The sequence below is a fragment of the Watersipora subatra genome, chromosome 1, assembly GCF_963576615.1.
Source record: "Watersipora subatra chromosome 1, tzWatSuba1.1, whole genome shotgun sequence".
Classification (NCBI taxonomy): Eukaryota; Metazoa; Bryozoa; class Gymnolaemata; order Cheilostomatida; family Watersiporidae; genus Watersipora; species Watersipora subatra.
The window spans coordinates 75476071-75501214 of NC_088708.1; the positions used below are offsets into that span (position 1 = coordinate 75476071).

Here is a 25144-nt window from a genome sequence, read left to right on the forward strand (position 1 = left end):
ACAACTGTTGTGTTACGGGGATTACAGGTAAATGATCAATCAACTGTTGTATCTTTAGTACTACAGGTGAATTATCAAATAATTGTTGCTTGACCAGTGTTGTAGGTGTGTGTGTGATCTATCAATTGTTACATGATCAGTGTTGGAAGGATACTACCAATCGATTGTTGCCTGACTGGTGCTGCAGGTGTATGACGTATCAATTGTTGCATGACTAGTGCGGCAGGTGTGTGACGTATCAATTGTAGCATGACTAGTGCTGAGGTGTGTGACCTATCAATTATTGTAGCATGACTAGTGTTGCAGGTGGGTGACCTATCAATTGTAGCATGGCCAGTGCTGCAGGTGTGTTAGCTGTCAACTTTGTGTCACTAGTACGGCAGGTGAATGATACAGTCAGCCGTTGTGCAGAGCCAAGAGCAAATCATTCACTACACATTTAAACTCTTACTTGCATTACAAATTTTCAGTTCACACCGAATCAAGCCATTCGTTTTGCATCAATTGAAACCATGTTTCTCAAGTTGAAATATAGATCAAGACATTCCTCAATACAAGTGAAAGTAATTTGCAAAGTATTACAGTTAATTTAAACTGCAATGTCAATATACAGCGCACTCCAGGTTACGATGTCTCTGTCATACAGCTTTTTTCGCCTTACAATGTGAGTCCCAATGTTTTTTTCAGCCCCATCAGACGACATTTTTTCCGCCATATGATATCAACGAAAATTTCTTTCCAATTCAAATTTGGCAGGCAGTGTGCTGAACACATCGGAGTGGCGATATGCTATTTGCCGAAATCCCTCCCACAACTCATGAAAGAGATACAATGCTCACTCTCCCTCTCAGTTCAGAACTTTTCGTTTCATATGCTTGATATTGAGTCAGCGAAACAAAAATTAGTGAAAAGTAAGCGAATGTGAAATTCTATTGTGCATTTTAGCGTTTAATATAATATATACTATGAACTTTAATTCATTATACATAAATAACTATATAACTAAATAAATAACTTTAATTCGTTAGTCATGGGTCTCATGTTTAATAACCACGTTAAAGGAAGAGGTAACAAAATGATTGCCACTGTAACGAAGCGAGAGTTATTAGGTTAACTATAAGTTAACTATAGTTAGTAAGGCTAATATACAAAATGTATTAATCTATTACTAATTTTTAATAAGTACAGTATGTATGTAAAATTTTGATGTTTCATACCATTAAAGAATTATTATAGGTTTCTATACTCCTCTATACCGCATTTTAGCCTCACGATGGCAACACCGGAATGAATTAATGTTGTATGGCGGGGGTGTACTCACTGCACTGTACCTCATTTGCTTGCATGAACCAGAATTTATAACTGTCACATTGAGGACTCACCAACCAAATTTACACTCATCAAAATTGTGCCAAATTCAAAAACATTCCATGAAATTTTGGCAAGATTTTATGAAGACCGAGTGTGAAATATGAGAAGTAGGTTGATTAGGGTTGCCGATTGCCATGCTAGTCCCTAGTTTTGTGTCGATCAGCAAGCTGTACTATCGCTGCTCAGACAGACACTCCCCAAGTTGCATCAGAATGTACATGTAAGAGCAATTGTGGTAACAGATAGAAAAATGATTCTCTTGTGACTTGGGTGCCTTGCATGCAAATCCATAGTCCTTGACTCGACTCGAGCCATGTCCGCTATTCATTGCGTCAACAAGAGATACATGACTGATGAAACAATGGAGCCTTGTATGTTGATATTATCTTTGACAACTTGAAATTCAAAATGTATTGCCTTATGTCCTTAAAGGTTAACTTGCAACAAAATTCACATTACAGTTATTTGGTATCAAAAGATTCACCATGTCTTATTCTGCTGTCTTCTAGGTGCAAAATATGTAGAAATGCGATTACAAGCTCTTAAAAGCTACAAAACAAACAGTTAATCGCAGCCATCACGAAAACGCCGTAGGTTGGAATCCCTTTCCAAAACGGCTCAAATGGGACGTAATTGAACATGATGGCTTCTGTTTACACTTTCATGCAACCACATCCGTCTAAATATTTTCGCAAATATACTTCACGCATTCAATAAAACCAGGTCTATTGTCTTTACGCGTCTATTTTATAATAATTGTAATGCTGTCATTTTGAGCACTGATATCTCAGAACCTACCGTAAAAATCTGTTTCATTTTTTAACCTTAGCTTGAAGGAGGGCATATCATCCTCTGATAAACATGACAAGCCTGTTGGTCACCTGTGATAGTCGAAAAGTGCTGCAGAAATTGTTCGCGCTATTTGGCAGGAAGTAAGGGTCACATGATCAGATTACGACTAGATGATAAGACCAAACTGAAGTGAAACTGTAAAGTAGCGAGCATCCGTATTTGATAAGGGCTTTCCAGTAAAGCCCGAAGTTTTTGCCATAAACTAGTGCTACGAAACATTTTATATTGAGCCTTTTATTGGCCTGTGGCGTGTCAAAACAATAACCCCGTCAAGTTGAGTACGTCGTCGAAATAAAGAGATTCCAAACTACGACGTTTTCGTGATGGCTGCGATTAACTGTTCACTTTGTAACTTTTAAGAGCTTGTAATCACATTTCCGCATATTTTGCACCTACAACACAGCAGAGTATGAGATGGTGAATCTGTTGATACCATATAACTATAATGTGAATTTTGTTGCAAGTCAACCTTTAACCAATTTTAAAGTCATATTCAAATCATTTTTGAACCATCAAGATGACCTCAAATCAAACTAAGCGCGTCAATTTGAGTTAAATCATGGAAAATGAAAGAGGCCTACCAAAACAAGATTGGTAAATTGTAATTATGTTCCCTTACATTATGCGAGCTGTAGCAAGGAGGCTCCCATGATATTTTTACATCAACGGAGTCAGAATTATTGTAGTCTGGGTGAAAAATGGCATGTAAGTTGAGAGAGACAGATGGGTTGGCAAGAGCGGCATGAACTAGCCTTGGGGCGGCGTTGTCATCTGAAAGTAGCAAAGAAAAATGTGCCGTGTCATGAAAAATTTAAAATAATAGAGTTTAGGAGTTACTAGACCTTACCCATGAAGTTCTTATTATTGCAATTAGTTAGTGAAGAAAACAGTTGAACATTCCTCATCAGTGTAGTCAAAATATGACACCTAGACACCTAGACACCTAGACACAGAGTTACATTCCACACATGCTACATCAGAAACTAGATATTAGCAGCGTTTGAAAGCTGAAAGGTTGTACCATACCGAGCAATTATAAATGCAGATAATTTGACCAGCATTTCACTGGCACGGTAAAAGAGGTAAGAGTTTAGTTACATGATAGCTGGACTGTAAAATCCTCTGCTAGTACCTCTAGTATCCTCTACTTCCCTTTAGGTAAAAACACTTGAGACACATTTGAACAAACCGAGCATCGTTGTTCACCTCAAAATGTTTAGGTGAGCTTGTCTTCTGCGAGCCCTGTCATGCATTTTTAACAATTCTCTGAACAATCCCCTGGTCCGCAATTTAAAGAAATGCTCTCTGTATTAAAGGTCAAAAAGTTTGATGGAGGTCTATTTGATTTTGTAAGAATCATCACGAGATCACTGTATTGAATGCAGTTTTAATTCGTCCAAAAGAACAAGAGAGTGCTGCAGTAAGAACAAGCAGGGACCTTGGATATGTACAGCATGTACATCTTTGGCTGGAGAACGCAAAGTTACTTTGCTGGTTCTATTCAATTTTATTTGAACATAGATGACCCTTTCATATCTTCCGACGATGATATGCAAAGGGTTTGACAACACATTATGAACATATGAATCTATGTTCAACTCTATTAAACTGTCTATAGCCTTAGCCTCTACGTTGGCTTCCCAAATGGCAGCACTATGTGACCGAGTCAGCTGTGACTCTATTTATAGTCTGCACGCTGTATTAAATTGATGATCAAAGTAAACTAGTGACATATGAGAGCATGATGCAGTCATATGGTGATAACTCACCCGCCAGTGTTGTCAACATAGACAAAGTAGATAGCTTTCCGATTCCAGGAGAGATGACTCTAACAGCAACAAAATATTTCTTACAGCTATATAGCTGCTCCAATGCTGCGAACGCTGTGCTGACCGTCACCGTCGTCACATATTTTCCTTCTTCCAGGTCTTCCTTGTCGTAAGCAAGAACCACTTCATACTCAGTTGCCTACATAAAAATAGTATAAGCAGAATAAAGCGGATCAATACCAAACTGTACAAAGACCGTAAAATACTGTATTACACATATATGGCTTTCTCAAATGATGGAAATTCTACACGTACAAGCGTTAATCAGAATTAGCTATTCTACATTTTAAATAGTTATGAAAATGGTGGAGATTTCAAAATAAAAACATTTTAAATAATTATGAAAATGGTAGAAATTTCAAAATGAAAACATATTACATAATTATGAAAAAGGTGGAAAATTTCAAAATAAAAATGATAGCCATTACAGTTGTAAAAAAGTTTGAGAGAGTTGATAAATTTTAAAACAGGTGTAAATTTGTTATCCACTTCATGTATACTGCTCCATAAACTACAATCCCTTGTCTTCACGGTAAAGGTGGACTTGCAACAAAATTCACATTACAGTTATTTGATATCAAAAGATTCACCATGTCTTACTCTGCTGTGTTGTAAGGGCAAAATATGTAGAAATGTGATTACAAGCTCTTAAAAGCTCAAAAACGAACAGTTAATCGCTGCCATCACGAAACCGCCGTAGATAGGAATCAGTTTATTTCTATGATGTAGTCAATCCATTTGGTTATTGTTTTGGCACGCGATGCGAAAGGACACATGATTGAAAGGCAAAAAAGGCTCAATATGAAACTTTCCGAAGCACTAGTTTATGACAAACACTTTGGGTTTTACCAAAGAGCCCGTATCAAATATAGATGCTCGCTACTTTACAGTTTTGTTTCGGCTTGGTCTAATCGTAATCTGATCATGTGACCCAATACTTCCAGCCAAACAGCGTGAATAATTGATGCAGCATTTTTCGATTATCACAGGTGACCAACAGGCTCGTCATGTTTATCAGAGAATGATATGTACTTCTTCGAGCTAAGGTTAAAAAATTAAACGAATTTTCACGGTTAAGTTATAAGAGATCAGTGCTGAAAGTGACAGCATTACAATGATGATGAAATAGACGCATAAGGACAATAGACATGGTTTTATGGAATGCGTGAAGTACATTTGTGAAATTATTTCAACGAATGAGGTTGCATGAAAGTGTAAACAGAAGCCATCTCATTCAACTACGTTCCATTTGAGCCATTTTGGAAAAAGATTCTAATCTATGGAAGTTTCGTGATGGCGGCGATTAACTGTTCGTTTTTGAGCTTTTAAGAGCTTGTAATCACATTTCCACATGTTTTGCACCTACTACACAGCAGAGTAAGACATGGTGAATCTTTTGATACCCAACAATTGTAAAGTGGATTTTGTTGCAAGTCAACCTTTAAGCATAATGACAGAACTAGACAGCAGTCAGCTCTCATGAATTACAATTACAAAAACTGACAAATTCCAGTCGTTTTCACATCAATTCTATATTAGATGACAATTCACACCTCTGCCAATGGAGCAAGTTCTATAGTAATAATTAACACAGATACGGTGCTTAAAACTATTATTTATTAGAATGTACACCAACAATTGAGGTTGATGTCTCTACAAAAGGGTTTTAGCTGGTACCAACCGAGATAAGACATAACCATAGAGTAATCTCCTCCCTAGAGTGATAACTGTGCATTCAACAACACGAGCGTTTCCGGTGCCAACAAGAAGCGTTTAGGCCACACCCCTTTTTTGTGCTAGTCAATCGTAGTAATTGACAGAACGATAACATCAGCCATGAGAATGATCATGAATTTCCACAGTTAAGATAGTAATTATTGCTCATATTAAAGAAATGATGATTATAGTTTATTACTCTAAAATATGCTTATTATTTAAAGCAATTCAACATTTCCTACATGCCTTGCAAAGGCACTGAATAGATAGTGTTGAGTAAGTGAGTTAATGCAATCAGTTACTCCAATGGTATACAGCCCCCACACATGGGGGGGCTGTATATGATTGGTTACTCATAGATAAGATAGATAGTCATACTGGGGTTGTATTACATTAGTGTGATGGGAAGCTAATCGACTGCCATCAACTGAAAGTATTGGCATTGTATGGTGATAGAGTGATTCATTGACCGACAGTCCACAAACAGCCCTTGCATGTAATATTAGATTTCAATACATATCAATCAAATACATAGACTAACTTGAAGCAAAGATGTCCACTAGTTAGTGGACATCTTTGCTTGATGTAAACAAGCAAAAAGATTGAAAGAGTGGCAAATGTTGTTATATGTTAGATAAAAATAAATTATATTTAATTATACTAAATTATAATTATTTAACAATAAAATAGACTTTTTTATTACTTTATTTATTAAATAATTTTTTATTGTAATCATAGCTAAACAGATTATATTTAGCCATTACTTGCCAATTATTTTACATTTACACACGTTTACAGTTTTTTTTTCCCAAATTTATTTCAACAAAACACTTCCTTCATGATATGAAATTTAAAAGTTGTAGTTTTTTGAAAAAGCTTGAAAACCTTTACGGTTGTTTTCTTTTTCCTCTTAACTCATTTGAACTGCTTAAAAATGTTTTCTCATTAGATGAAGTTTAAAAGTTAGAATGGTAAATGTTATATAAAAATAAATTTTCTGTCCAAAGACTTTTTTATTACTCGGGCAACTTGGGTAGTACAGCTCATAGCTGATGGCAGTCGACTAGCTTCCCATCACACTAATGTAATACAACCCCAGTATGACTTTTTATTTTACTTATGAGTAACTGATTGCATTAACTCATTTACTTAACACTATCTATTCAGTGCCTTTGCAAGTCATGCAGGTATCAGGGATTACGTGTATGTCACAATTTCCATTTCCATTACATTTCCTTACTTCATTTCTATATTATTTCCATAACATTTCCATAATTTATTTCCATATTATTTCCATTTCATAAAATTTCCATAATTCATTTCCATATTAATTCCATTTCCATAACATTTCCCTTCTTCTTTTCTATAGTGTTTCTATATCATTTCCATAATTCATTTCCATTTCTATAACATTTCCCTACTTCAATTCTATATTATTTCCATTTCCACAACATTTCCATATTATTTCCATTTCAATAACATTTCCATATTTCTAAAATAAAATTTCCATTTTCATTTCCCTAAAATTATGGAAATATTTATGTTTATGGAAACAATGATATACAGGGGGCGGTATATCATTGGCTGTATATCATTGCTGTATGGGGCTGTGGGGGGCTGTATATCATTGCTGCATGGGGCTGTGGGGGGCTGTATATCATTGATGGAAATGGATATGAAAAAGTAAACATTTCCATAATATGTTTAGTGATCCTGGTAGGAATTGAATTGCTTTAAATAATAAGCATATATTAGAGTAATAAACTATAATCATCATTTCTTTAATATGAACATTAATTACTATCTTAACTGGAAATTCATGATCCTTGTTTAACCCTTCTCATGGCTGATGTTATTGATCTAGTCAATCACTACGACTGACTAGCACAAAAAAGAGGCGTGGCTTAAACGCTCCTTGTTGGCACCGGAAACGCTCGTGTAGTTATCACTCTAGGGGGAGATAACTCTATGGACATAACACACAGAAACACAACACAAATTCTTAGTAAAATGCACACATGTAATGTACAGTAAAGTGCCCGTAGTTATATAATACTGATTAGGCAGAGGCATAAAGTCATATTCGACATTATATAGGAAGTACAAGAGAGGGTGGTGAAAATGTATAACATTATGTGAGTTTGACATTTTGATGAGAACATTAGTAGTTCAGCTGCCGAACCAGGTGCCAGAAGAGAGTTTAAATCAGCAAATACTAGAAAATGATGAAAAACTCATTAGATAACCTCGTTACATAAACTATTTTAGTTTTTATTCTAGTAATAGTCGAGTCTTAGAAACTGCTACCATGTTTGATATTCTAGTGATAGCCGAGTCTTAGATACTGCTACCATGTTTGATATTCTAGTGATAGTCGAGTCTTAGATACTGCTACCATGTTTGATATTCTAGTGATAGCCGAGTCTTAGAAACTGCTACCATGTTTGATAATCTAATGATAGCCGAGTCTTAGATACTGTTACCATATTAGATACTTTAGTGATAGCCAAGTCTTAGATACTGCTACCATGTTTGATATTCTAGTGATAGCCGAGTCTTAGAAACTGCTACCATGTTTGATATTCTAGTGATAGCCGAGTCTTAGATACTGTTATCATGTTTGATCATAGACCTATTAACTATACTAGACTGGGCAATCCAATGCATCACGGCTCAGCATTGTGTCCTACTTAAATAGCCACATTCTTCACGACGTAACGTCAACGCTTTGTTCACTCGCAGCTGGTCAGGCAAGCGAGTCATCATTGTTTACATTGAAAGAATGGCAGAGACAGCTTTGTTGCTACATGTAATTTGACATAACTACTAAAGTACACAAGATATTGGTTTAAAATTTTAGATGCAAAGCTTATACACTATGCATTTCCTGCCCTGAAAATTTGTAAACAAAGTTGAATACTTCATATGTAAAGTGCGAGTAAAAATGTATATTTGTATATTTGTAGTAAGGTCACAAAGTCATTGACTCTGCTCCAGTTTTGCAGGCCATACATGAACTCAAAATCTGCTATTGCATTTTATTATCAGTTTATATTTTGCCATATTATTTATGGTATCCACATTTATTATAATCTAGCTCCAAGATATGTCACGAAGGATTTATTTTTGTTGCAAAAAAGAGCATTTCGACTCATTGCAAATTTACATCATATGCCTGCATATATTATTCCAACAAATGATCTTTCCAAATCTCTGCGTCTTCTTACTCTGCCTATGCTAAATATTTATTTTACTTCAATTCAATGTTTCAAGATTTTTCATGGTTTGTGTCCTCGTTTTTTACATGACAATTACAGGTTCTTAACTCATTTCAACTTACGTGATATGAACAAATTGCATACAATCACTAACAATCATTTTGAAAATGTCATTGCCAGCTGCTTTAACAATCTTCCACCAAATATCCGTTCTCTCAGCAGAGAAAGGCACTTTAAAGACTATTTGTCAGACTATTTATTCAATTTTAATGATTAACTGTTGCTTTTTTCCCTTTTTTTTGTTTTACTATTGTTGTATGGCCTAATTTGAAAAACATTTCTATTTGTGAAATGAAATTATTGCCAATAAAGTACTATATATATATATATATATATATATATTGATCTATTCAGAAGACATTGCAAAATTATCAATGTTGCCCTATGCTATGGGCTAACATGTCAGATAGCTAGGTGTACAAACTGATTTCAAATGCATACACACTGGTAAATGGTACACTGATCGCAGTCTGCCATGAATATAAATGTTGGGTCTTAGGTGTTATGCAAACAGCATCAGAAAATAGGTTTATGTTCACTTTGTTGCTTTGTTCACTTTGCTTAGTCCAGGCCATAGTTTTAAATAGGAAGCCATTGAGAGTGGAGCAACTACCAGCACTGGAAATGATTCGAAGGTAAATTTTACTCCAATTGTTTTCAAGTGTGGTTGTGAGAAGTACCTAGATATGAAGAGCAAGAAATCTTGCGGATTTTTCTGAGATATGCATACAAATAATAGTTTTTTCCAAAAATTTTTCTTAGAGTTCATTGCTGGCACTAATATTTGAAAAGTTGCTTCGCACAAAGAGGTGTCAACCCCGGAGTAGACGAAGTGTTGCCCATTTCATGAAGTTTTTCATCACCATGGCAGGTGGACATAGGCTAGTAAATGAGTATGATTATGGCTGTGCTATATTTAGAAGTGTAGCTAAACCTAACGAAAAGATTTTTACTTTATAATGGTTGCATAAGAATGCAATTATGTACTGATTATTTTGCAGGACAAGAGGAGTAAAAATTTTTGCTGTGCATTTGGTTGTTCTAATACTCCAGCAAAAGACAGTTAACTCTGTTTCCACACCTTTCCATCAGAAGAAAAACACCTTGACATACGTAACATGTAGTTAATAGTTATAACTTTTATAGTATACAACTTTTTATAATAATATTAGCATATGATATGTATTTAGCAGGTTATGTGGTACGGAACATAAAACTCAACTGCAATGACTGCACCAGCTTTATAGCCTCCTGTCCAGATTTACGCACCAGGGATGAAGCGGTACTAATCAGTGTAAAAATAGAGGTGGTCTGTTTACACCTCATCCTGTCATCACAAAGATATGTCCAGGCTCAGAACAGATCATACGGCACTGTGTCGATTTACAAGGAATCACTGCAGACATACACAAGCTGGTAGTCACAAAGACTCTTTTATTGGTTTTACAAAGCAATTTGCATCAGGAATTTCCATGCTCAAGTCACAGCGCAGCGTTATTTAAAACTATCACATCCAGATATGTCAGAATCAGAATTTACCATGAGGCTACAAAGGTAGCAGCTAACAAAAGTAATCTTAGATCAAAGCTCAGCCGACTGGTCGTCCTTAGCCAAGTGTAGCCTGTCACAATATGTCTAGAAAATTGCACCATTTGTAATTTGTTTTCTACGATTTTTCTGATACTGTTTGCATAACACCTAAGACCCAACATTTATGTTCATGGCAGACTGCGATCAGTGTACCATTTACCAGTGTGTATGCATTTGAAATCAGTTTGTACACCTAGCTAACTGACATGTTAGCCCATAGCATAGGGCAACATTGATAATTTTGCAATACTTTTTGAATAGATCAATATACATTTTTACTCGCACTTTACATATGAAGTATTCAACTTTATGTTTACAAATTTTCAGGGCAGGAAATGCATAGTGTATAAGCTTTGCATCTAAAATTTTAAACCAATATCTTGTGTACTTTAGTAGTTATGTCAAATTACATGTAGCAACAAAGCTGTCTCTGCCATTCTTTCAATGTAAACAATGATGACTCGCTTGCCTGACCAGCTGCGAGTGAACAAAGCGTTGACGTTACGTCGTGAAGAATGTGGCTATTTATGTAGGACACCGTGGCTTCGCATTGCCCAGTCTAGTATAGTTAATAGGTCTATGTGTTTGATACACAAATAAGTCACAGCGGAGTGGTAGATTAAAACATGGTAGATTTTACAATGTCTAGCATAGCGAAGGTATGTGACTAGACAGAACATAGCAGAACATTCCACACGTAACATCCTTCCCGTCTATTTTGGTCATTACCTTTGATACTGGTTGCCAGGAAACAAAGGCGTAGTTAGTGGTAACATTGGGAGCAATTTTCAGATGATTCACGGTGTCCATCTTAGAACCTGAAACATGTCAACAGCAGGTGAATGTAATCAAGTGCCTAAAAACTGATGTACTCAGTCTATGTATAGAGTATGCATTAGTTAACACAGTCTATGTATAGAGTATGCATTAGTTAACTCAGTCTATGTATAGAGTATGCATTAGGTAACTGAGTCTATGTATAGAGTATGCATTAGGTAACTCAGTCTATGTATAGAGTATGCATTAGGTAACTCAGTCTATGTATAGAGTATGCGTTAGTTAATTCAGTATTTGTATAGAGTATGCATTAGGTAACTCAGTCTATGTATAGAGTATGCATTTGTTAACTCAGTCTATGCATAGAATATGCATTTGTTAACTCAGTCTATGTATAGAGTATGCATTTGTTAACTCAGTCTATGTATAGAGTATGCATTTGTTAACACAGTTCATGTATAGAGTATGCATTAAGTAACTCAGTCTATGTATAGAATATGCATTAGGTAACTCAGTTGATGTATAGAGTATGCATTAGGTAACTCAGTCTATGTATAGAGTATGCATTAGGTAACTCAGTCTATGTATATATAGAGTATGCATTAGGTAACTCAGTCTATGTATAGAGTATGCATTAGGTAACTCAGTCTATGTATAGAGTATGCGTTAGTTAATTCAGTATTTGTATAGAGTATGCATTAGGTAACTCAGTCTATGTATAGAGTATGCATTTGTTAACTCAGTCTATGTATAGAGTATGCATTTGTTAACGCAGTCTATGTATAGAGTATGCATTTGTTAACACAGTTCATGTATAGAGTATGCATTAAGTAACTCAGTCTATGTATAGAATATGCATTAGGTAACTCAGTTGATGTATAGAGTATGCATTAGGTAACTCAGTCTATGTATAGAGTATGCATTAGGTAACTCAGTCTATGTATAGAGTATGCATTAGGTAACTCAGTCGATGTATAGAGTATGCATTAGGTAACTCAGTCGATGTATAGAGTATGCATTAGGTAACTCAGTCGATGTATAGAGTATACCATGTTGATAGTATAGTAGTATAGTGTCAACATACTATGCCACTCAGTGCATGTATAGAGTACAGTGGAACGTCGGTTCTCGAATGCTTCAGTTATTGACCAACTCGTTTTCGCCCAAAAATTTTGAGATTTGTTCGTCTCAGTTCTCGAACATAAATTCGTTTCTCGACCAAAGCGGAGCATGCGCATTAGAATTAAAAAACATTCCGAACAGCTCCAGAAACAGCATGGAAATTTTCGAAAGGTGGGCATACAGAAGGAGTAGCAAGTTACGCTTAATAAATTATTTACAAAAATAAAAGAACCATCTGGTACGACACCTGCTCTACCAAAGAGATTCGCTAGAGACAACTCCTTCAGTCAAGCTTTCCTAAATTGTTTTGGAAAATGATTCTCTTTCAAAGATGTGAAGTAGACGTGCCAATGCTGTTTATATGTTCTTTTTCAAACGATTGATGTAACTGATCTGTTGTATTTTTTGCTGTTTCATTATCATTTTTTGGTATTGCATCTTAACCTTTGATGTTTTCGATGTTTAAAAAGCAAAACATACAAAATGTTTACCGTACTTTTCGGACTATAAACCGCACCTCTATATAAGCCGCATCTGCTTTATTGTCCAAAAAACAAAAATAAAACAATACATAGGCTGCACCTTTGTATAGGCCACAGAACTCAGGACAGTGCTTTTTAACGCAGCACCAACTTTGCTGTTTAAAACGGAACAGTGCCTAACGGCACGGTTTCGTATTAATCAACGCTTTTTAACTTAGTGCCTAACGGAACAGTACCGTTAGGCATTGTTTCGCATTTTCTTTCACCGCTACAGGCGCACTAACCGGAGATTCTGGTTTATGCGCCCTATCGGTAAAAGAAAAAGCCACAGAATAGCCGCACTCTTACATAAGCCGCATGGCTCAAATCGTCAGAAAAAAGTAGCGGCTAATAGTCCGAAAAGTACGGTACTTTTTATTATCTTTTTTCATCATCATAAATTAAAAATTTTTTAATAAAATTAAACACAATCTACATCTACCCATTTTATTTATAGTATGCAGTATACAGTACAGTTTATGTTGTAAAATGTTAAAAAATACTTTACCAAAGTTGTTTTATCGACTTGGAACGGATTAAAATATACATACATTAATTCTAATGGAAAAAGTTGTTTCGGATCTCGAACAACTCGGTTTTCGAACAACCTTCTGGAACGGATTATGTTCAAGAACCGAGGTTCCAATGTATACTAAATCTATAATGTGTGAGAAGTGTAGATCGAAAAGACAAACCTGTGGTAGTGCATTGGGCAACGTCAACGGCACTGGTGCAGATAGGCATAGAAGACAGTCCTGGCCATCCAAGGAACTTTTCTAGAGCTATGTTGATATCATATTTCGTGCCAGAACTGAGATTAGGTACTACAACATAATGATCAACAGAGAGATTGAGGTTCTCGAGAATAGATACTATTTACACTTTGTGTGGGAAGCCGAGAAACAGTCTAATCATGTAGTTACGATGAAAATCTGAGACAGCAGATCAGAATAACATACTAGTTACTGAATAGTCATCAGATTTGTTCACTGGCACCCGGTTACGTCGGAGAGCCATATTCTCATCCTGGTATGTGAGTAGGAGGCCAAAGGAGGAGCTCCGATCGGACTGTGCAGATATATTGGCAACATGTATAGAGAGAGTGACATTACCATCTCCTGACTGAGCACATTTCGAAGTAGGGGTCGTCAGTGTCAGGCAGTGGGTCACGCTTGACCTTGCACCCATCCCGGCAGCATTGAAAGCTACCACCTGAAGCGCATAATATTATCTATCAAATTTCAGAACATTTAGTGAGTATATCATTGCACTCAAATACCAGCAAGGAAAGCAGAAAGGCATCAAGGAGCAGAATTCAAATTCTATGAATGTCGAAAATGGGGTGAGAAGGTTTCTACACTACTTATGAATTAAAAATTGTCCACTACAGCAGTGAGGTGTTTACAATATCTACTAGAGCAGTGAGGTGTTTACAATGTCTACTAGAGCAGTGAGGTGTTTACTATGTCTACTAGAGCAGTGAGGTGTTTACAATATCTACTAGAGCAGTGAGGTGTTTACAATATCTACTAGAGCAGTGAGATGTTTACAACATCTACTAGAGCAGTGAGATGTTTACAATATCTACTAGAGCAGTGAGGTGTTTACAATATCTACTAGAGCAGTGAGGTGTTTACAATATCTACTAGAGCAGTGAGATGTTTACAGTGTCTACTAGAGCAGTGAAATGTTTACAACATCTACTAGAGCAGTGAGATGTTTACAATATCTACTAGAGCAGTGAGGTGTTTACAATGTCTACTAGAGCAGTGAGATGTTTACAATATCTACTAGAGCAGTGAGGTGTTTACAATATCTACTAGAGCAGTGAGATGTTTACAACATCTACTAGAGCAGTGAGATGTTTACAATATCTACTAGAGCAGTGAAGTGTTTACAATGTCTACTAGAGCAGTGAGGTGTTTACAATATCTACTAGAGCAGTGAGGTGTTTACTATGTCTACTAGAGCAGTGAGGTGTTTACAATGTCTACTAGAGCAGTGAGGTGTTTACAATATCTACTAGAGCAGTGAGGTGTTTACAATGTCTACTAGAGCAGTGAGGTGTTTACAATGTCTACTAGAGCAGTGAGGTGTTTACAATGTCTACTAGAGCAGTGAGGTGTTTACAATGTCTACTAGAGCAGTGAGGTGTTTATAATGTCTACTAGAGAAGTGAGGTGTTTACAATGTCTACTAGAACAGTGAGATGTTTACAATGTCTACTAGAGCAGTGAGGTGTTTACAATGTCTACTAGAGCAGTGAGGTGTTTACAATGTCTACTAGAGCAGTGAGGTGTTTACAATGTCTACTAGAACAGTGAGATGTTTACAATGTCTACTAGAGCAGTGAGGTGTTTACAATGTCTACTAGAGCAGTGAGGTGTTTACAACATCTACTAGAGCAGTGAGGTGTTTACAATGTCTACTAGAGCAGTGAGGTGTTTACAATGTCTACTAGAGCAGTGAGGTGTTTACAATGTCTACTAGAGCAGTGAGGTGTTTACAATGTCTACTAGAGCAGTGAGGTGTTTACAACATCTACTAAAGCAGTGAGGTGTTTACAATATCTACTAGAGCAGTGAGGTGTTTACAATGTCTACTACAGCAGTGAGGTGTTTACAATGTCTACTAGAGCAGTGGGGTGTTTACTATGTCTACTAGAGCAGTGAGGTGTTTACAATGTCTACTACAGCAGTGAAGTGTTTACAATATCTACTAGAGCAGTAAGGTGTTTACAATGTCTACTAGAGCAGTGAGGTGTTTACAATGTCTACTAGAGCAGTGAGTTGTTTACAGTGTCTACTAGAGCAGTGAGGTGTTTACAATATCTACTAGAGCAGTGAGGTGTTTATAATATCTACTAGAGCAGTGAGTTGTTTACAGTGTCTACTAGAGCAGTGAGGTGTTTACTATGTCTACTAGAGCAGTGAGGTGTTTACAATGTCTACTAGAGCAGTGAGGTGTTTACAATGTCTACTAGAGCAGTGAGGTGTTTACAGTGTCTACCACAGCAGTGAGTTGTTTACAATGTCTACTAGAGCAGTGAGATGTTTACTATGTCTACTAGAGCAGTGAGGTGTTTACAATGTCTACTAGAGCAGTGAGGTGTTTACAATATCTACTAGAGCAGTGAGGTGTTTACAATGTCTACTAGAGCAGTGAGGTGTTTACAATGTCTACTAGAGCAGTGAGGTGTTTACAATGTCTACTAGAGCAGTGAGGTGTTTACAATGTCTACTAGAGCAGTGAGGTGTTTACAACATCTACTAAAGCAGTGAGGTGTTTACAATATCTACTAGAGCAGTGAGGTGTTTACAATGTCTACTACAGCAGTGAGGTGTTTACAATGTCTACTAGAGCAGTGGGGTGTTTACTATGTCTACTAGAGCAGTGAGGTGTTTACAATGTCTACTAGAGCAGTGAAGTGTTTACAATATCTACTAGAGCAGTGAGGTGTTTACAATGTCTACTAGAGCAGTGAGGTGTTTACAATGTCTACTAGAGCAGTGAGTTGTTTACAGTGTCTACTAGAGCAGTGAGGTGTTTACAATATCTACTAGAGCAGTGAGGTGTTTATAATATCTACTAGAGCAGTGAGTTGTTTACAGTGTCTACTAGAGCAGTGAGGTGTTTACTATGTCTACTAGAGCAGTGAGGTGTTTACAATGTCTACTAGAGCAGTGAGGTGTTTACAATGTCTACTAGAGCAGTGAGGTGTTTACAGTGTCTACCACAGCAGTGAGTTGTTTACAATGTCTACTAGAGCAGTGAGATGTTTACTATGTCTACTAGAGCAGTGAGGTGTTTACAATGTCTACTAGAGCAGTGAGGTGTTTACAATATCTACTAGAGCAGTGAGGTGTTTACAATGTCTACTAGAGCAGTGAGGTGTTTACAATGTCTACTAGAGCAGTGAGGTGTTTACAATGTCTACTAGAGCAGTGAGGTGTTTACAATGTCTACTAGAGCAGTGAGGTGTTTATAATGTCTACTAGAGCAGTGAGGTGTTTACAATGTCTACTAGAACAGTGAGATGTTTACAATGTCTACTAGAGCAGTGAGGTGTTTACAACATCTACTAGAGCAGTGAGGTGTTTACAATGTCTACTAGAGCAGTGAGGTGTTTACAATGTCTACTAGAGCAGTGAGGTGTTTACAATGTCTACTAGAGCAGTGAGGTGTTTACAATGTCTACTAGAGCAGTGAGGTGTTTACAACATCTACTAGAGCAGTGGGATGTTTACAATATCTACTAGAGCAGTGAGGTGTTTACAATGTCTACTACAGCAGTGAGGTGTTTACAATGTCTACTAGAGCAGTGGGGTGTTTACTATGTCTACTAGAGCAGTGAGGTGTTTACAATGTCTACTAGAGCAGTGAAGTGTTTACAATATCTACTAGAGCAGTGAGGTGTTTACAATGTCTACTAGAGCAGTGAGGTGTTTACAATGTCTACTAGAGCAGTGAGTTGTTTACAGTGTCTACTAGAGCAGTGAGGTGTTTACAATATCTACTAGAGCAGTGAGGTGTTTATAATATCTACTAGAGCAGTGAGTTGTTTACAGTGTCTACTAGAGCAGTGAGGTGTTTACTATGTCTACTAGAGCAGTGAGGTGTTTACAATGTCTACTAGAGCAGTGAGGTGTTTACAATGTCTACTAGAACAGTGAGATGTTTACAATGTCTACTAGAGCAGTGAGGTGTTTACAATGTCTACTAGAGCAGTGAGGTGTTTACAACATGTACTAGAGCAGTGAGGTGTTTACAATGTCTACTAGAGCAGTGAGGTGTTTACAATGTCTACTAGAGCAGTGAGGTGTTTACAATGTCTACTAGAGCAGTGAGGTGTTTACAACATCTACTAGAGCAGTGAGGTGTTTACAATATCTACTAGAGCAGTGAGGTGTTTACAATGTCTACTACAGCAGTGAGGTGTTTACAATGTCTACTAGAGCAGTGGGGTGTTTACTATGTCTACTAGAGCAGTGAGGTGTTTACAATGTCTACTAGAGCAGTGAAGTGTTTACAATATCTACTAGAGCAGTGAGGTGTTTACAATGTCTACTAGAGCAGTGAGGTGTTTACAATGTCTACTAGAGCAGTGAGTTGTTTACAGTGTCTACTAGAGCAGTGAGGTGTTTACAATATCTACTAGAGCAGTGAGGTGTTTATAATATCTACTAGAGCAGTGAGTTGTTTACAGTGTCTACTAAAGCAGTGAGGTGTTTACTATGTCTACTAGAGCAGTGAGGTGTTTACAATGTCTACTAGAGCAGTGAGGTGTTTACAATGTCTACTAGAACAGTGAGATGTTTACAATGTCTACTAGAGCAGTGAGGTGTTTACAATGTCTACTAGAGCAGTGAGGTGTTTACAACATCTACTAGAGCAGTGAGGTGTTTACAATGTCTACTAGAGCAGTGAGGTGTTTACAATGTCTACTAGAGCAGTGAGGTGTTTACAATGTCTACTAGAGCAGTGAGGTGTTTACAACATCTACTAGAGCAGTGAGGTGTTTACAATATCTACTAGAGCAGTGAGGTGTTTACAATGTCTACTACAGCAGTGAGGTGTTTACAATGTCTACTAGAGCAGTGGGGTGTTTACTATGTCTACTAGAGCAGTGGGGTGTTTACAATGTCTACTAGAGCAGTGAAGTGTTTACAATATCTACTAGAGCAGTGAGGTGTTTACAATGTCTACTAGAGCAGTGAGGTGTTTACAATGTCTACTAGAGCAGTGAGTTGTTTACAGTGTCTACTATAGCAGTGAGGTGTTTACAATATCTACTAGAGCAGTGAGGTGTTTATAATATCTACTAGAGCAGTGAGTTGTTTACAGTGTCTACTAGAGCAGTGAGGTGTTTACTATGTCTACTAGAGCAGTGAGGTGTTTACAATGTCTACTAGAGCAGTGAGGTGTTTACAATGTCTACTAGAGCAGTGAGGTGTTTACAGTGTCTACCACAGCAGTGAGTTGTTTACAATGTCTACTAGAGCAGTGAGATGTTTACAATGTCTACTAGAGCAGTGAGGTGTTCACAATGTCTACTAGAGCAGTGAGGTGTTTACGATGCTCACAGAAATATTCATCTGAGTTGCATGTGCCTCTTGCGGAATGTCAACAGGCTCTGAGACAGAGTCAGTGCCCTTGGCGTAAATCGTATCTGTCTTGAGCACCTGTAGAAAATATTGGAAACATATAAAGCAAGCAATCAGAAAGGATACATATGAGACCTCTACGGTTAAAATCCTAGCCATGACTTGAAACTCTAATTAACTTGGTCACCATAAATATACACCTACTAGGGTGGTCAAGTTTCCTAACCACGTGTTTCGCTACATCAGTCTGACTACAACGGTACAACTACATCGGTCTCACTACATCGGTCTAACTAAATCAGTCTCACTACATCAGTCTAACTACATCAGTCTCACTACATCAGTCTAACTACATCAGTCTCACTACATCAGTCTCGCTACATCAGCCTCGCTACATCAGTCTCGCTACATCAGTCTCGCTACATCAGTCTCGCTACATCAGTCTCGCTACATCGGTCTCACTACATCGGTCTCACTACATCAGTCTCGCTACATCAGTCTCACTACATCAGTCCCGCTACATCAGTCTCACCACATCAGTCTAACTACATCAGTCTCACTACATCAGTCTCACTACATCAGTCTAACTACATCAGTCTCACTACATCAGTCTCACTACATCAGTCTCGCTACATCAGTCTCGCTACATCAGTCTCGCTACATCAGTCTCGCTACATCAGTCTCACTACATCAGTCTCACTACATCAGTCTCACTACATCAGTCTCACTAGATCGGTCTCACTACATCGGTCTCACTACATCGGTCTCACTACATCGGTCTCACTACATCGGTCTCACTACATCGGTCTCACTACATCAGTCTCACTACATCAGTCTAACTACATCAGTCTCACTACATCAGTCTCACTACATCAGTCTCACTACATCGGTCTAACTACATCGGTCTCACTACATCGGTCTAACTACATCGGTCTAACTACATCAGTCTAACTACATCAGTCTCACTACATCAGTCTCACTACATCAGTCTAACTACATCAGTCTCACTACATCAGTCTAACTACATCGGTCTCACTACATCGGTCTCACTACATCAGTCTCGCTACATCAGTCCCGCTACATCAGTCTCACTACATCAGTCTCACTACATCAGTCTAACTACATCAGTCTAACTACATCAGTCTCACTAGATCAGTCTAACTACATCAGTCTCACTACATCAGCCTCACTACATCAGTCTCACTACATCAGTCTCACTACATCAGTCTCGCTACATCAGTCTCACTACATCAGTCTCACTACATCAGTCTCACTACATCAGTCTCACTAGATCAGTCTCACTACATCGGTCTCACTACATCGGTCTCACTACATCGGTCTCACTACATCGGTCTCACTACATCGGTCTCACTACATGTCTCACTACATCAGTCTCACTACATCAGACCCGCTACATCAGTCTCACCACATCAGTCTAACTACATCAGTCTCACTACATCAGTCTCACTACATCAGTCTCACTACATCAGTCTCGCTACATCAGTCTCGCTACATCAGTCTCACTACATCAGTCTCACTACATCAGTCTCACTACATCGGTCTCACTACATCGGTCTCACTACATCGGTCTCACTACATCGGTCTCACTACATCAGTCTCACTACATCAGTCTCACTACATCAGTCTAACTACATCAGTCTCACTACATCAGTCTCACTACATCAGTCTCACTACATCAGTCTAACTACATCGGTCTCACTACATCGGTCTCACTACATCGGTCTCACTACATCAGTCTAACTACATCAGTCTAACTACATCAGTCTCACTACATCAGTCTCACTACATCAGTCTCACTACATCAGTCTCACTACATCAGTCTCACTACATCGGTCTCACTACATCAGTCTAACTACATCAGTCTAACTACATCAGTCTCGCTACATCAGTCTCGCTACATCAGTCTCACTACATCAGTCTAACTACATCGGTCTCACTACATCAGTCTCACTACATCAGTCTAACTACATCAGTCTCACTACACCAGTCTAACTACATCAGTCTAACTACATCAGTCTCACTACATCAGTCTCACTACAACAGTCTCACTACATCAGTCTGACTACATCAGTCTCACTAAATCAGTCTCACTACATCGGTCTCACTACATCGGTCTCACTACATCAGTCTCACTACATCAGTCTCACTACATCAGTCTAACTACATCGGTCTCACTACATCAGTCTAACTACATCGGTCTAACTACATCGGTCTCACTACATCAGTCTAACTACATCAGTCTCACTACATCAGTCTAACTACATCAGTCCCACTACATCAGTCTCACTACATCAGTCTCACTACATCAGTCTTACTACATCAGTCTCACTACATCAGTCTAACTACATCAGTCTCGCTACATCGGTCTCACTAGATCGGTCTCACTACATCGGTCTCGCTACATCAGTCTCGCTACATCAGTCTCACTACATCAGTCTCACTACATCAGTCTCACTACATCAGTCTCGCTAGATCAGTCTCGCTACATCAGTCTCGCTACATCAGTCTCGCTACATCAGTCTGGCTACATCAGTCTCGCTACATCAGTCTCGCTACATCAGTCTCGCTACATCAGTCTCGCTAGATCAGTCTCGCTACATCAGTCTCGCTACATCAGTCTCGCTACATCAGTCTCGCTACATCAGTCTCGCTACATCAGTCTCGCTACATCAGTCTCGCTACATCAGTCTCGCTACATCAGTCTCGCTGCATCAGTCTCGCTACATCAGTCTCGCTACATCAGTCTCGCTACATCAGTCTCGCTACATCAGTCTCGCTACATCAGTCTCGCTACATCAGTCTCGCTACATCAGTCTCGCTACATCAGTCTCGCTACATCAGTCTCGCTACATCAGTCTCGCTACATCAGTCTCGCTACATCAGTCTCGCTACATCAGTCTCGCTACATCAGTCTCGCTACATCAGTCTCGCTACATCAGTCTCGCTACATCAGTCTCGCTACATCAGTCTCGCTACATCAGTCTCGCTACATCAGTCTCGCTACATCAGTCTCACTACATCAGTCTCACTAGATCAGTCTCACTACATCGGTCTCACTACATCAGTCTCACTGAAATGGATCCTCATTAAATAGCCTGCCACATTCCATAGTTATTACAGCTAGCTATACGTTGGATAAAAGTAACAAAAACGATCTCACCCGTGTTTGCATCTATCTATATTCTATATATACGTATATTTTTTCAAAGTTTGTCATCTTTCAGTCATCTGTCCTGCAGTAAGCCCAGTTATAGCCATTAAAACTTTGGTATTAAAATTTCGCATTTTGCTGGACTTGAAATCATGAATATTGCGACCACAGGTCTGCAATCCAATTCTCTAACCATAAGACCACAGAAGCTCATACACTTCGCTGCTTTTACTATGTGGTGTGTACACCCTTTTCCATTTTAACATCTAAAATGACATATTAATTGAAACTATGAACTTTATTAACTCTATGAAACACGATGCACATCGTGAAACACAAAACATGAGGTTTCATGAGGTTTAATTGCTAAATCACGGTGAAGGTCAACACATTCCAAGCGAACAATTGTACTATCTCGAGTAAGATTAGACTCTCCTTTCTCTCACCGTTCGGTGAGAGAAAGACAGTTCGATATCCCAATTTTACATCTGTACCAGTGTCGAGAGGTACCAGCATCGTCGTACTCAACGTTTTGATGGATAGCTTCAGCTGGAACAGTAACCCTTTTTATATACTTGCATTTTTATGCACGAATTGTTATTATTAATTTAACATATTCAGATTTTTTATTTTGTTTTCTCAGTTTATATTAATTGTATCATTACCAAAGCAGCGTTTATTGTAATTTAGCTATAAATTGCTAATTATTTCACATTTACATTTAAACACTTTTATATTTGTTTTATTTTGTTTCTTAATTTATCTCACCTACGCAAAACATTTATTTCATAATATGAAGTTTGAAAGTTACAGTTGTCTGACAAAGTTTTAAAACCTTTACAGTTGATTTTTTTTCTTAATTTGTTTATGCTGCATAAAACACTTTTCTCATGATATGAAGTTGGAAAAGTTAGAATGGTAACAGTTGTTATTTGTTAAATAAAAATAAATGTTCTGTGCAAAGACTTTTATTACCTGGGCAATGCCGAGCATTCCGCTAATATAAATGTAAACCTTAAAGTCTGTGTGTGTGTATTTCATTTTGTCCAGCTATAGCTATTAAAATATTGGAATGAAGAATCCGTATCGCATAAGATTTGATCTCAAAGCCTCCCGTTCACCAGGCAAATATCTTCTCAAGTAACTATATGAGATTGATGGAATCATCGGGCGATATATGTCGCTATGTGGGTGAGAATACGCTACTGCTCTTCTAAATTTATGCTTGCTCTCCCGTGAGAGCAAGTAATTGGCTCTTATTAGTAAGCTTACCCAAACTAGCCATTGGCAATATGCCAGGCTAACGGCAGGCAACTACACTACCTCTCATTGTTTATAAGCTGATTTTAATACCTGTGCCACGCCGGACATACCGCTAGTCTTTTAAAGAAAACTAGCAGAGACCTTAGTGTCAGCCAATCATGAGCTACTTTTAAGAAAATGCTAAGTGCATTTAGACAGCATTCCTTGACCACTGAACAGTTGACAGTCGCAAATAGAGTCACATTTAATCACTCACCAAATGTCCGATTGAAATGTTATACTGGTAACGAGTGATGATCCCATAAGGATGTTGGGGATATTGCCAGGAGAGGAGCCAATGAGTGGGTCCATCTACAATCTCTACACTGTCATCCACACGGATGGCAATGCGGCCCACAATACCCGGAGCTGCAAAAAACAACAGATTTTCAACCCCTTTCTGCTAATTATATAGCTATAATGCAAGACATCACATCTAATTTTCAGATGAACAACAGTTCGGATGCGAACATGGACACATTCAGAATGACTGAATGCAGCCATCTTATAAGAGATCAACTTGTTATAAAAGAATGAACATCGTTACATTGACTGAGATCAAACTGACAGTAATAGATTAAATACTTCTGATTAAGATATCATGTGACCAGGATGTAAGATATCATGTGACCAGGATGTAAGATATTATGTGACCAGGATGTAAGATATCATGTGACCAGGATGTAAGATATTATGTGACCAGGATGTAAGATATCATGTGACCAGGATGTAAGATATCGTGTGACCAGGATGTAAGATATCGTGTGACCAGGATGTAAGATATCATGTGACCAGGATGTAAGATATCATGTGACCAGGATGTTTTATAGCGATTAACATAGCTTATCACAATTCAACAGCAAAAAACTCATTAGCAGGAAAAAAACTCGACCTAATTGTCTGTATAGTCTAAACTTATATTCTGCTAACAGTAATGTATTACTAATATAATAAGCAGTAACATATTAGGCGTAATTCGGGCTTAGCCCAGGAAAATTACATATACAAAGTAATTAATAAAGACTGAGTGAGAATTACTTAGATTCACTCACGAGATTGAAGTGTGCTGAGTCGGACAATGTTTGATGGTGCACTCTCTGAATTGTACTGTCCATTGCTGATGGAAGCTCTTACTCTGAACTGATAGTTAGTATAAGGTTCGAGTTTGGATACCGTCGCACTCAATTTTGTTGAGTTCACACCAAATGCCCACGCAGTGCCATTCACGTCACTGTTTTGAATGTCAACTACCAGGCTGCAACATGCATTTTCAAGTTTACACGCGCTTTGATAAATCTGATCCGAAACGAACAGAATGGCTGAGTGATCACTTGGCAGCCATCCCAACATCACTCCTATGGCACCCATTTGTCTAGCAATGAACATGTGTACCGACTGGTACACTGTCTGCAAGGTCAAAAGTAGCCTCAGGTTAGGTATGATTTTGGTTACACGGGCTACGATTGGAAATGAAGCACCTAGGTTAAACAGTTACTATGCTTTCATTAAG

The 25144-nt window shown here is 37.9% G+C and overlaps 1 protein-coding gene across 1 annotated transcript in view; it reads right to left on the reverse strand.

Moving 5' to 3' along the window:
- The window catches only part of LOC137395248 (sortilin-related receptor-like), a 75103-nt gene that overhangs the window by 10375 nt on the left and 39584 nt on the right, over positions 1 to 25144 (reverse strand). The window contains exons 29-36 of the mRNA XM_068082106.1: positions 24687 to 24889; positions 23852 to 24003; positions 19140 to 19238; positions 14016 to 14268; positions 13752 to 13880; positions 11366 to 11454; positions 3993 to 4191; positions 2843 to 2994 (exon numbers count right to left, since the gene is read on the reverse strand). Of these exons, the coding sequence (XP_067938207.1) occupies positions 2843 to 2994; positions 3993 to 4191; positions 11366 to 11454; positions 13752 to 13880; positions 14016 to 14268; positions 19140 to 19238; positions 23852 to 24003; positions 24687 to 24889 (1276 nt within the window). The remainder of the gene's footprint in view (positions 1 to 2842; positions 2995 to 3992; positions 4192 to 11365; positions 11455 to 13751; positions 13881 to 14015; positions 14269 to 19139; positions 19239 to 23851; positions 24004 to 24686; positions 24890 to 25144) is intronic.